A 13,579-nucleotide genomic window follows, 5' to 3' on the forward strand; every position below is an offset into this window, starting at 1 on the left:
GCCTCTGGCCTTGGTCAGGTGCCCTTCCCTCCCCCTCTTCCCCTCTGCCCCCCACCCCGTGGTCAGCAGGGAAAGCAGACTGTGGCAGCTGAGTATGAGTCAGCAGGTCTGGGACCGTGGGGGGCGGAAGTGGTGGGCTCAGCCTCGGGGACCGGCTGTGCGAGTTCCTGCATAAACTGGCCAGGAAGCGGGTCAGCTGAGGCTTCCCCCACGTGCTTGCTGCCCGGAACCCATTGGCCGGGTAACCCTGGGCCTCCCCCTTCACGTTCCACATTAGCAACCCAGTTCGCATACTCGCTCCTGTCATAATTCTGCTGTCCACAGTGTGCATTTATGAAGCACTTACCGCATGCCAGGCTCTGGCTGAGCTCGGATACGCGGCCCTGTGATAGGGGTATGGAGATCTGCTCTGTGTCACAGGGGTAAACTGAGGCTCGGAACAGGGCAGCTCTGTGCCTGAGTTACACAGCACAGCGCCTGGGTGACCCAATATCCCAAATCGTCATCCTCGGCTGGCTAAGACCCTCTCTGTGTCTCCGTGTCTTCACCCTAAACAAAATATCTGGAGAATTTCCACTTTTTCTCCTTGTGTCTAACTCTCCCTGGCTCTCCCTCCATTTCTGCCTGTGTCTCATCGTGTCTATCTCTGTTTATCTCTGCCTCCCCCATGCCCTTATCAGCACCGTACAGGGAAGGGAGAGGTGACAGCCTGACCCACCCTTCCCTGCTTCTGGGGGACCGGGACATGTCCGGGCAGGTCTGAGGCACTCCTTGTAAAAACTGGTGATTGCTGGGAGGCAGCGAGCCAGAACCTGGAAGAGAGGGTGGGAAGGTGGAAGACGTGTCGGGGAAGGACTCAGTTGGGATTTCTGGTGCTGGACTTTGCCCCCTTACCCCTACCCCAGGCTTTCATCACATTCAGGATGTCTTGAGACCACTGCAGCATCTTTCCCAAACCTTGGGTTTTGAGGGATGCATAGGAATCTTCCAAGCATCGATAAGGGCTTTGGGGAAGGTGGTTCTGGGGAGAGGAAGTGGGGGATATTGAGGCAGTCGGGGGTCAGTAGAAACAAGGGAATGGGGTTCAAATGCCCAGTACAGAAATCCTTTTTCCTATAGGCGAAAGGGAGCCACAGAGGGTGTGAGAGGCCCAGCAGTTGGAATGGAGTGGAAGGGCAAGAATGGAGGCCAAGATCTTCATCTTTTCATTTTTATTTCATTTTTTTTAGAGACAGGGTCTCACTGTGTCACCCAGGCTGGAGTGCAGTGGGGCAATCTTAGCTCATTGACACCTCTGCTTCCTGGGTTCAAGTGATTCTCCTGCCTCAGCCTCCTGAGTAGCTGGGATTACAGGTGTGCACCACCACGCCCGGCTAATTTTTGTATTTTTAGTAGAGACAGGGTTTCACCATGTTGGCCAGGCTGGTCTTGAACTCCTGACCTCAGGTGATCTGCCCACCTTGGCCTCCCAAAGTGCTGGGATTACAGGCGTGAGCCACTGTGCCCAGTCCACAGCTACTTTATAAAATTTATTTTTACTTTTGTAGAGATACGGTCTCGCTATGTTGTCCAGGCTGGTCTGGAACTCCTGTGCTCAAGCGATCCCCCTGCCTTGGCCTCCCAAAGCACTGGGAATGCAGGTGTGAGACAAAGCACCAGGCAGACCCATTCCTTTGAGTAAGGCTGGGAGCACCCAGGCGAGGGCGGATGGGGCCTCTAGGGGATGGACCCTTGTGCAGCCTCTCTCAGCCACATCCTGGGATGAGCCTTGGACGCTTTAGCTGCCTGTGCAGCCCCCATCCCAGCAGGGACCTCCGTGCTGTACTCCCAGCTGCCTGATCCTTGCTGTGTCCCCAGTCCAGGGCCCAGCCCACAGGGGGAACTTCCTGAAAGACTGGGACAGCCATTCATACAGGATGAGGGGCCTCCTTAGGTGGGGGCCCCAGATCGCAGGAGGAGCCTGGTGTTTCCAGCGTCTTTCACTCCTGGGAGGAGGCCCTGGTGTCTCGCCAAGTCCCTGGCTGGCCTCAAGAGCGGACCCACAGCACTCACCTCTCCTCCCAGCAGTTTATTGCACACCTACTGTGCCTCTGGCACTGTGCTGGGCACAGAAGACACGGGGGGGCCCCACCCATACCCATCCACCCTGTCACAGAGGCTGTCAATTACCACCCAGAGTGCTACAATGGGGACACCCAGGAAGCTGTAGGAGTCAGAGGAGATGCCTAGGTAGCCAGGAGGGCTTCCTGGAAGAGGAATTTTTTGTGGATATTTATTTTGTGGGTTTATTTTTTTGAGATGGAGTCTCATTCCATCACCCAGACTGGAGTGTAGTGGTGCAATCTCAGCTCACTGCAACCTCAGGCTCCCTGGTTCACTCAATTCTCCTGCCTCAGCCTCCCGAGTAGCTGGGATTACAGGCGCTTACCACCATGGCTGGCTAATTTTTGGATTTTTAGTAGAGATGGGGTTTCTCCATGCTGGCAAAGCTGGTCTCGAACTCCTGACCTCAAATGATCCACCTCCCTTGGCCTCCCAAAGTGCTGGGATTACAGGCGTGAGCCACCGCACCTGGCCAGGTTTTTGTTTTTGAGATGGAGACTCACTCTGTCACTCAGGCTGGCTTGCAGTGGCATGATCACTGCTCACTGCAGCCTTGACCTCCCCAGGCTCAGATGATCCTCCCACCTCAACCTCCTGAGTAGCTGGGACTACAGGTATGTGCCACCACACCTGTCTAATTTTTGTATTTTTTGTAGAGATGGGGGGGGGGGGGGTGGGTCTCACCATGTTGCCCAGGCTGGTCTCGAACTCCTGACCTCAAGTGATACACCCGCCTCAGCCTTCCAAAGAGATGGGATTATAAGCGAGAGCCCACACCCTGATCACTATATTTACTGAGCACCAGGCTCCAGGTTAAGGGCTGTAAAAGCACAATCTCACTGAATTCCCACAAAAGCCCCACGAGGAATGGGTAAACTAAGGCTCAAGACAGCAAAGGGCCGGGAGTGGTGGCTCATGCCTGGAATCCCAGAGCTTTGGGAGGCCGAGGTAGGTAGAGAGCTTAAGCCCAGGAGTTCGAGACCAGCCTGGGCAATGTGGCAAGACCCTGTCTCTACATCAAATAATAATAATGAGTCGACCCTATGGGAAAGACCACCCAGCTATGAATACCCCCACTCGGGGTGCAAGAACCCTCAGTCCTCAGTGACTCCAAGGAAGTTCCCCCAACCCACGGGGTCCACTTGCTCCAGGACATCTTTCTTCTTGTGCAAGTCCCTTTGCTGTCAAAAGTTTATTCTCAGAGAGCCAGAGACCAGGGTATCTTCAGTCCTGCTGAGGACAGGCCTAGGGAATGAACACATCCGTTTGTGTTCTTCAAGGCCCTCCACTCCAGAGAAGCCGGCCTGGGTTCACCTTCCCACCGCTACTTTCCCTGGCCGTGACGCAGGGGACAAGGGGCTTCAACTGGTGGGGCCTCAGTTTCCCTGTCTGTAAAGGTGGCAATGGCATGGCATCCCCTGTCAGAGTGATGGGATTTTTTTCGTTTTTTTTGAGGAGTCTCGCTCTGTCGCCCAAGGCTGGAGTGCAGTGGCGCGATCTCGGCTCTCAGAAACCTCCACCCCCGGGGTTTAAGTTATTCTCCTGCCTCAGCCTCCTGAGTAGCTGGGATTACAGGCGCCTGCCACCACGCCCAGCTAATTTTTGTATTTTTAGTAGAGATGGGGTTTCACCATGTTGGTCAGGTTGGTCTTGAACTCCTGACCTCAGGTGATCCACCCACCTCAGCTTCCTAAAGTGCTGGGATTACAGGCGTGAGCCACGGCGCCTAGCCGTGATGGGGATTTTGTATGCTCTGGAGGTTGACGTAGATCATCGCTCAAATCCCAGTGCCTGTGTTACCATAGCAAGTTCCTCAACCTCCCTGTGTTTTGCAACAAGTCCCCAGTTTGTTGTTGTTGTTTGAGACTCAGTCTCACTCTGTTGCCCAGGCTGGAGTGCAGTGGTGTGACCTTGGCTCACTGTGACCTCCACCTGCTGGGTTCAAGTAATTCTCCTGCCTCAGCTTCCTGAGTAGCTGGGATTACAGGCAGTTGCCACCACACCTGGTTAATTTTTGTATTTTTACAGGGTTTCGCCATGTTGACCAGGCTGGTCTGGAACTCCTGACCTCAGGTGATCCACCCACCTCTGCCTCCCAAAATACTGGGATTCCAGGTGTGAGCCACCGCGCCCGGCCAGACCCCTGATTTTGAGGAAGGAGACCACTCAGGGCAGAATTCCCCCATCACTCACTCAGCACATGGTCACCAGCTTCCCACCAAGAAGGGAAACCCAGTGACACAGGGTCCCCTCTACTCCCGGGCACCCAGGTGAACTCCGGCCTCACACAAGGACACACAGGAAATGTAAGTGTATTTCAACTGTTTTATTTGCTTTCTCTGGTGTCAAATTTGGGGTCTCCTAGAGCCCAGCCCCAGGCAGAGTCCGGCATATCCTTCTCCGCCTGGGAGGTCCGGGACACAGGAGTTTCAGAAAAGGCACTGGCAAAAGTTCTGGGGGGGTCAGGGAGAAGCCACGCTGAGCCTGAAGGGACTGGGCCCTCCTTTGGGGACAGAAAACACAGTCACCTTTGGAAGGGAAGGGTTTTTTCCTAGAGAGAAATTTAAGATAAGATAAAAACCTGAGATGTTAGAGAAGCCTCCAGAAACAAGCTGGTGCTCCTCTGGGCAGGCAGAGAGTGAACTCGGCTTCCAAAGGCTCAGGGGAAGCTTGCCTGGCCCTCAGCCAGGCTCAGATGCCAGGCCTTGGCAAGCAGAAAGCCCAACTCAAATCTCTATGTGGGATCTCCTTGAGACAAAGTGTCAGGACACAAAAGCCCTCAGGCCCCAGACCCCACCTCTGTGAATGGCTTGGGCCAGATGCTGGTCTGGATCGGCAGGAGCCACTGCCACCACCCAGTGACCAATTCCTGTTCCCTTTTTGTGTGTTCTGTGAGCGCTGGAGAGGCAGGCACTTCTGTGGGTAACTTTGGGGAGCCATGGCAGGGAGAAAGAGGAGGAGAAAGGGAATTTGGGGGAGGGGCAGCAGTTTAGGGTGGGACTGGGTCCCTCAAGGCCTGGGAGTTCCCCGCCACTCAGCTTGTGACAACTGTCCTGGAAACCAGGGGACAGATTCTCAGCAGTTATGTTCAGCATCCACCCAGGAATTAGCTTTCCAGCTGGGCAGCACCTGCCCCTCCAACAGCCATTCTGCCGAGGGTCTAAGTGGAACCCCAGCCCTCAGCCTGCCTCCTCACTGCAAAACCGGAGACACGTTCCCTCTCAGCCAGCAGCCCCAGGCCCTTATGAGGCACTTGTGCCCAGGGAAGGGAAATGTAATCTGGATTATAAAAACAAAGGCCTCTCCTGCCCCCTTAAGTTAGGATGCTGAGGACAGGTGGCTACATGGGGCAACCTGGCAGAGACCTACTTCCTCGACCACCATCAGCACCCCACACTGGCCGCAGGATCACACGGCTCCCGGAGGCCTCAGGATAGAGGCTGAGGCCGTGGAGAATAGGGCTTTGTCTGGCTCTCTCCAAAAGGGACGTCTAGGTTCAGATGCCACAAGAGGCTGAGAGGTCAAAGGCCAACAGTCTAGACAGTGGCAGCCCAAAGGGGGCCGGCTGTGCGGGGCAGATTTCCATGAGCCATCCCCTCCCCCCAGTCGCCTCCTGGGCACCGGAGCGCAGATGTAAACATGCAAGCTGGTCTCGCTTCCTGGAAGAAACTTCCAAGACTAAAAGGCATCTTGAATCTACTTCTCCAGCTCTTCTGTGGGTAACTTTGGGGAGCCACGGCAGGGAGAAAGTATCCAGAGTGGATACTTTCTGTTCTAGATGTTTCTATGCCAGCAACGAGCAGAAGAGTGGAGCAGGGAATTCCATTTTTTGTTTTTGTTTTTGTTTTTTTTTTGAGACAGAGTCTTGCTATGTCACCCAGTCTGGAATGCAGTGGCGTGATCTTGGCCCACTGCACCCTCCGCCTCCCAGGTTCAAGCAATTCTCCTGCCTCAGCCTCCTGAGTAGCTGGGATTACAGGTGCGCACCACCTGCTCCTGACTAATTTTTGTATTTTTACAGACGGGGTTTTGCTATGTTGGCCAGGCTGGTCCCAAACTCCTGGCCTCAAGAAATCAGCCTGCCTTGGCCTCCCAACGTACTGGGATAACAGGCGTAAGCCACCGTGCCTGGCCCCCTTTTTTTCCTCAATTTTGAGACAGGGTCTTTCTCTGTTGCCCAGGCTGGGGTACAGTGGTGTAATCACGGCTTACTGCAGCCTCCACCTCCGGGGCTCAGATAAGCCTCCCAACTCAGCCTCCCAAGTAGCTGGGACTACAGGTGCTTGATACCACACCTGGCTAATTTTTTTTTTTTTTTTAATTTATGTAGAGATGGGGTCTCACCATGTTGCCCAGGACTGGTCTTGAACTCCTGGGCTCAAGCAATCCTCCCACCTCAGCCTCCCAAAGCACTGGGATCATAGACATGAACCATCTACAGGATTCCCCTCCCTGCCCAGAAACTACTGCCATCTGGGACATTTCCTCCACACATCTGGCTCTGATGGAGAAGCTGTGAACTCGGCCCCCACCCCGTCCCTGCCCAGCCCTGCCTCTCCAAGTGGCCTCAGGCTTGTTCCAGCCCTTGATGGGAGCAGGTGGGCTAGGTGGCCCCAAGCTCAGCCCACTCACCTTGAATTCCTGCTTCTTCCTTTCTTTCCTTTCCACTCCATCTTATTTCTTTTTTGAGCTACATCCCCACACACATACCACTGACCTTTGTGGTGGGGAGGGGGTGCTAGGGGCCAAATAAAGTGCACACACTTGGGCATCTTAAAAGAGATGCCATCATCAAGCTGGTCAGGGCACCAGGTGCCCCGATCACTGTCCCTGTATCCCTGTTCCCTGCCTCAGCACCCTCCATGAGGACTCATCAGGGAAGCCCCCCAATCACTTCACACCTTTCTCCCCCAGCCTTCCCACCACACCCCTAAGCCTGTCTTTCCACCATTGACACTCGCCACTCCCGTTCCTCTTCCCAACACCTGCCAAGTCCCACCCACTTTGCAGACCCTTCCTATGCCACCTGTAGCCTCTACCCCAGGCTCTGAAAATGAGGCCAGAGGGAATGGGACTTGGTCCTTACCTTCTTGCATGAGGATTTTTTTTTTTTTTTTTTTTTTGAGACAGGGTCTTGCTCTGTTGCCCAGGCTGGACTACAGCGGTGTGATCATGGCTCACTGGGGCTTCAACGTCCCAGGCACAGGTGATCTTCCTGCCTCAGCCTCCTGAGTATCTGGGACCAGAGGCATGCACCACCACATCTGGCTAATTTTTGTATGTTTTGGTAGATGTGGGGGCTCTTGCTATGTTGCCCAGGCTGGTCTTGAACTCCTGGGCTCAAGAGATTCTCCTGCCTCAACCTCCCAAAGTGCTAGGATTACAGGTGTGAGTCACCAAACCTAGCCCACATGAGGCTATTCTAAGCTGAGACCCAACAAAGGTGGAAAAACACACCATACAGTGCATAGATGAGTTCCACCAAAAGAAAAATATTTGTAAAAAACTCGGCCAGGTGCGGTAGCTCACACCTGTAATCCCAGCACTTTGGGAGGCCAAGGCAGGCGGATCACTCGAGGTCAGGATTTCAAGACCAGCCTGGCCAACATGGCGAGGCTGCATCTCTACTAAAAATACAAAAATTAGCCAGGCGTGGTGGTGTGTACCTGTAATCCCAGCTACTCGGGGGGCTGAGGCAGGAGACTTTTGTAAACCCAGGAGGCAGAGGTTGCAGTGAGCTGAGATCACACCATTGCACTCTAGCCCGGGGGACAGTGTGAGAGTCTGTCTCAAAAAATAAGAACGAAAAATAACAATGAGAAAATTTAAATGAGCCAAATGTTGTGCATTATGAGGAAGGATGGGATACTGGCTTGACTCGGTGAGGAAATGTGAACACAAATGTTCCTGCAAGAACACAAAGATGACACACACACACTCGACAATGAGTAGACAATAGGTTATATCTCTAAGGAGCTATGTCACACGGTGCTTTAAACACAGAGGTGAAATGAAGACAAAAGAAAGATGGAAGTGTGGAGCCTGGGGCAGGTGCTTAGCTCAGTTCAGGCCTGGCACACCCTCTTCCCCATTTTGCCCGGCTTAGCTAGACCTGTTTTCTCCTCAGAGGCCCACAGACGAGACCTTTGAGGAACAGAGCAAGACGAAGCCTGAAGTTGTTTTCCAAAAGACCTCTGGGTGATTCCTGAGTCTTGAGTTGTTCCCCACATTCAAAAGAGGCCACAGCTTCCCTTCACAGAAGCTGGGGGGACAGATGCAGTGATGTCTCCCACCCTCCAGATTTCTCAGGACACAGAGAGCTACCAGGGGTGTGGAGGGGGCATTTCGAGCAAAAAGAAGGCTGAAGTAGAGGGAACAATAGTGTCCCTACTCATTTCCACCTGCCAGTCACAGTCCACACCCACTGCCGGGCACCTACTGCAAGTCACCTACCAGCATCCACCTTCCCCTCCAGAGACAGCCCAAGACTTGGAAAATGTGTTTCACAGAAACCCATCAACCCAGTTCCCAAACGATCTAGAAACCCAACAGAGGTAGGAACCACTGCCAGCATCGGAACGGGAGACAAGGAAGGTGAACGTTGAAGGAAACAAAACTCTCAGCTGTTTTAAAAAAGAACTGGGCTGGGATCAGTGGCTCATAAGTGGATAATAAGTGCCTGTTACCCCAGCACTTTGGGAGACTGAGAAGGTAGGATCGCTTTGAGTCCAGGAGTTCGAGACCAGCCTGGGCAACATGGCGAAAGCCTGTCTGTATAAAAAATTTAAAAATTAGCCAGGTGTGGTGGTGCATGCCTGTAGTCCCAGCTACTCAGGAGGCTGAGATGGGAGGATCACTTGAGCCCAGGAGGTGGAGGCTGCAGTGATCCATGATCACACTACTGTACTCCAGCCTGGTCAACAGAACAAGACCCTGTCTCTCTCTCTCTCTCTCACACACACACACACACACACAAACCCTAGATGTTGGGAAACCAACAAGATCAGATTCCAACTGTGTCACACGCAGGGAAACAGTATAGCCACATTCCCCCAGGCCAAAATAGAAACTGATTTTCAGAACATGCATTTCACTCAATTGGTTTCACTGTGGGAGTTGTCCTCTCTCCCTGATAGGTATCAAGATCTGGCTGAACTTACATCATCTGAGGAACGTTACATCATTTCATCCCTGTCTAGAGTTCAAGGTTACCAGGAAGTGAGATAAAATTTGACTCCTGACTCCTGGGCGAGTATCCAAAACCAATCTACATAAAACCCCTTGGCCGACCGGAATTCCTCCTGCTCAGACATGCCGGGACATGCAAAGCTCTGCCAACTCCAGCCCCTAGGCCTCCGTTTTGAGACCCCCCCCCCACCACCCTGCTAAGGGAACAACAAACTCGTTCCAGCACCAAAACCTTGAAGCTCCAGGCCAGAAGTAGCGGGGGGTTTCCGCTGCTGTGGAGTTTTACATATTAAAAAAGAAAAGTCAAAAGCAGACAAAATCCACCTTCCCACAGATGGCCCTGGTCTCCATGGCGACAGCTCATAGCTCGGTGTTGAAAGGACCATGATGGCCACATCTGGGGGCAGCAGTCCCACCCCGTCGCCTGGCCACCGACCCCATGCCTTAAGCAAGGGGGCCCTCATTTTCAGCCCTAAAACCAAGACATGCCATCTTAAGTCCAGTTGTTTTTTTTGAGACAGAATCTCGCTCTGTCACCCAGGCTGGAGAGCAGCCGTGCAATCTCAGCTCACTGCAACCTCTGCCTCCTGGGTTCAAGCAATTCTCCAGCCTCAGCCTCCCAAGTAGCTAGGACTACGGGCATGCATCACCACTCCCAGCTAATTGTTATATTTTTAGTAGAGGCGGGGTTTCACCATGTTGGCCAGGCTGGTCTCGAACTCCTGATCTCAAGTGATCCACCCACCCTGGCCTCCCAAGTGCTGGGATTACAGCCATGAGCCACTGTGTCCAGCCAAGACATGGCATCTTAAGTCCAATTTTCAGGGCAGGAGGCAAAAGTGGCCTCACCCTGGCAGGGGGGAAAAAAGACACTTTTGTTGTTGGCTAAAAAGCCTGCATTTTAACCAAAGGGAATATAAATTACTCTGTGCACAAACTAGCACTATTGGTTTAAAAAAAAAAAAAAAAAAAAGAGAGAGAGAGAGAAGAAAGAAAGAAAGAAAGAAAGAAAAAATTATGCCGTATCCCAGGGTAGCCCCAGAAAGGGCCAGGCTGTTGAGCACAGGTCAAGGTCGAGGACTCATCGGGACGCTTTTAAATTGGATAAAGGCCAGTCTTGGATATAAAGTGGATTCTGAAATTCCTTCACCAACAGACAGGAAAGCAGGTGAACACGTGGCTCCAGCTGTGGTATCGCAGCTCATGGACCCACCAGACCAAGGTTCTCCCTGGGCATCTGGACCCCTCAGGCTGACCTCCCTGGTCACGGCAGCTGTGTCCCCAGATGCAGGGAGGAAAATGGGAGAAAAGAAAATTTTCAGCCACTTCCCTCAAATCAACCGGAGCTTTTGTAGAGAAGGAGGAAGAGGAGATAGGTAGATCAGAATCTCTCTTCCAGATCGGACCCCCAAGTTGAAGAGCTTGTCTTTTCCTGGCCACACCCCAGAGGGTGGATGTCCCCTCGTGGGGTCCCCAGCAGGATGAGGTCTCAGGAGACCTGAGCGTTCCTCAGTGTTTGTGGCAATAGTTGATTTTGCCCTCTGACTGCTCCAGGAGGTCCAGCATCTCCTCAATGATAGCTCTCAGTGCCCTGCCCAGCTGGTCTGCGTTGTACGGCTTCCCCAGTGGGGGCACGTGGACGAAGGCTGATCGACCGTGACTCTGGTACAGAGACGTGTAGTATGTAAAGTCGCAGAGATATCTAAGCCGCAGGGCGTGGTGGGTAAGAGAGAGACCAAAACGGGGTCAGAGGGGCAATCCGTAGACCAAGGTGATAGCACTCATCCAAACTCGAGGGAAGACCCCAGCCTCACCAGCCACCCACAAGATGGAATAACACTCTCCTCCCTCCCCAGGTTGGCAAAGATGAAAAAAATCACCAGGGGTGGTGGTGTGTGCCTGTAGTCCCAGCTACTCAGGAGGTGGAGGCGGGAGGATTGGTTGAGCCCAGGAGGTCGAGGCTGCAGTGAGCCCTGATTGCACCATTGTACTCAGCCTGGGCAAGAGAGTGAGACCCTGTCTCTTTTAAAAAAACAAAAAACTTGATAACTCCCAGTGCTGTGGCACATGTGGGGAAATAGGCAGAGTGAGCTGTTGCTGGTGGGAATGAACGCTGGTTATCCCCGTGTGGAAGGCAATTTGGCAGGCTAGTAAAATTATAATCACCCAGGCTTTACAACCTGGTATTTCCATTTTTTGTTTGTTTATTGAGACAAGGTCTCACTCTGTCACCCAGTCTGGAGTGGAGTGGTGCAATCACAGCTCCCTGTAGCCTCAAACTCCTGGCCTCCAGTGATCCTCCTACCTCAGCCTCCTGAGTAGCTGCGAGTATAGGTGTGCACCATCACCACCGGCTATATTTTCTGTTTTTTTTTTGAGACAGAGTCTGGCTCTGCTGCCTAGGCTGCAGTGCAGTGGCACAATCTCAGCTCAATGCAACTTCTGCCTCCTCAGCTCAAGCGATTCTCCTGCTTCAGCCTCCCGAGTAGCTGGGATTACAGGCGTGGACCACACCACATCTGGCTAATTTTTGTATTTTTAGTAGAGACAGGGTTTCACTATGCTGGCCAGGCTGGTCTGAAACTCCTGACCTCCAGTGATCCACCTGCCTCAGCCTCCCAAAGTGCTGGGATTACAGGTGTGAGCCACTATGGCTGGTCCTATTTCCAGTTTTTATTTTTATTTATTTATTTTTTTGAGACGGAGTCATATTCTGTCACCCAAGTTGGAGTGGAGTGTTGCGATCTTGGCTCACTTCAACATCCGCCTCCCAGGTTTAAGCAATTCTCCTGCCTCAGCCTCCCGAGTAGCTGGGATTAGTGCCTGCCAGCACGTCCGGCTAATTTTTATATTTTTAGTAGAGTCGGGGTTTCACCATGTTGGCCAGGCTGGTCTGGAACTCCTAACCTTCAGTGATTCACCTGCCTCGGCCTCCCAAAGTGCTGGGATTACAGGCATGGGTCACCACCACGGGGAGTGGCTTAGTAAACTCTGGTTTATCCACACCATGGAATCCTATGAAACCATTTACAAGGAATGCGGTACAGCCAGAAAAAAATGGAGAACTCGCCAGATGCATGTTTTTTTTTTGAGACGGAGTTTTGCTCTGTCACCCAGGCTGGAGTGCAGTGGTGCAATCTCGGCTCACTGCAAGCTCCGCCTCCTGGGGTCACGCCATTTTCCTGCCTCAGCCTCCCCAGTAGCTGGGACTATAGGTGCCCGCCACCATGCCCAGCTAATTTTTTGTATTTTTTTTTTTTTTTTAGTAGAGACGGGGTTTCACCATGTTAGCCAGGATGGTCTGGATCTCCTGACCTTGTGATCTGCCCGCCTCGGCCTCCCAAAGTGCTGGGATTACAGGCCTGAGCGACTGCGCCCGGCCAACCAGATGCATGTTGAATGTTCACAAATGAAAGCTGAGGAAGATAATTGTCAGTAAATGTGACTATCGCCGTGTGACTCCATCCACATAAAAGCAAAGCAAAACAAGACAAAATCGTAAAGCAGCAGGCCAAGTGATGTATATATGTACAGAAACATGTCAGTCAGTAGGAGCTTCATGGTTTCAGTGTCTGACTTATCAGAGGGACCACTATGGAAAAAGAGAGGGAATGAGAATTTTTCCCAGTTAGACATATGAGGATACGTTCTAGAGTTACCTGTAATTAAAAATTAATTTTATAAAGAGACTGATGGAAGCTAGGTATGGTGGGTCACACCTGTCGTCCCAGCACTTTGGGAGGCTGAGGTGGGAGGATCCCTTGAGTCCAGGAGTTCGAGACCAGCCTGGGCAACATTGCAACACCCTGTCTCTATCAAAAATACAAAAAAATTGGGCTGGGCAGCCAGGCGCGGTGGCTTACGCCTATAATCCTAGCACTTTGGGAGACCAAGGCAGGTGGATCACCTGAGGTCAGGAGTTCGAGACCAGCCTGGCCAACATGGTGAAATGTCTCAACTAAAAATACAAAAATTGGCCAGGTGCGGTGGCTCAAGCCTGTAATCCCAGCACTTTGGGAGGCCGAGATGGGTGGATCATGAGGTCAGGAGATCGAGACCATCCTGGCTAACATGGTGAAACCCCATCTCTACTAAAAAATACAAAAAAAAAACTAGCCGGGTGAGGTGGGGGGCACCTGTAATACCAGCTACTCGGGAGGCTGAGGCAGGAGAATGGCGTGAACCTGGGAGGCGGAGTTTGCAGTGAGCTGAGATCCGGCCACTGCGCTCCAGCCTGGGCAACAGAGCAAGACTCCGTCTCAAAAAAAAAAAAAAAAAAATACAAAAA

The 13,579-nt window shown here is 52.5% G+C and overlaps 1 protein-coding gene across 6 annotated transcripts in view; it reads right to left on the minus strand.

Moving 5' to 3' along the window:
* Positions 1-4,415: 4,415 nt before the first annotated feature.
* The window catches only part of PGPEP1 (pyroglutamyl-peptidase I), a 32,104-nt gene continuing 22,940 nt past the window's right edge, over positions 4,416-13,579 (minus strand). For 4 of the 6 annotated variants that reach the window (XM_026456897.1, XM_026456898.1, XM_026456895.1 and 1 more), the window contains one exon: positions 6,407-10,993. In XM_026456897.1, coding sequence (XP_026312682.1) covers positions 10,801-10,993 — 193 coding nt within the window. In that variant the 3' untranslated portion in view covers positions 6,407-10,800. Of the gene's footprint in view, positions 4,655-6,406; positions 10,994-13,579 lie in introns of those variants that run through there. The other 2 variants (XM_026456899.1, XM_026456900.1) reach the window with 2 other exon arrangements.

This window comes from Piliocolobus tephrosceles, chromosome 21 (genome assembly GCF_002776525.5).
Source record: "Piliocolobus tephrosceles isolate RC106 chromosome 21, ASM277652v3, whole genome shotgun sequence".
Taxonomy (NCBI): Eukaryota; Metazoa; Chordata; class Mammalia; order Primates; family Cercopithecidae; genus Piliocolobus; species Piliocolobus tephrosceles.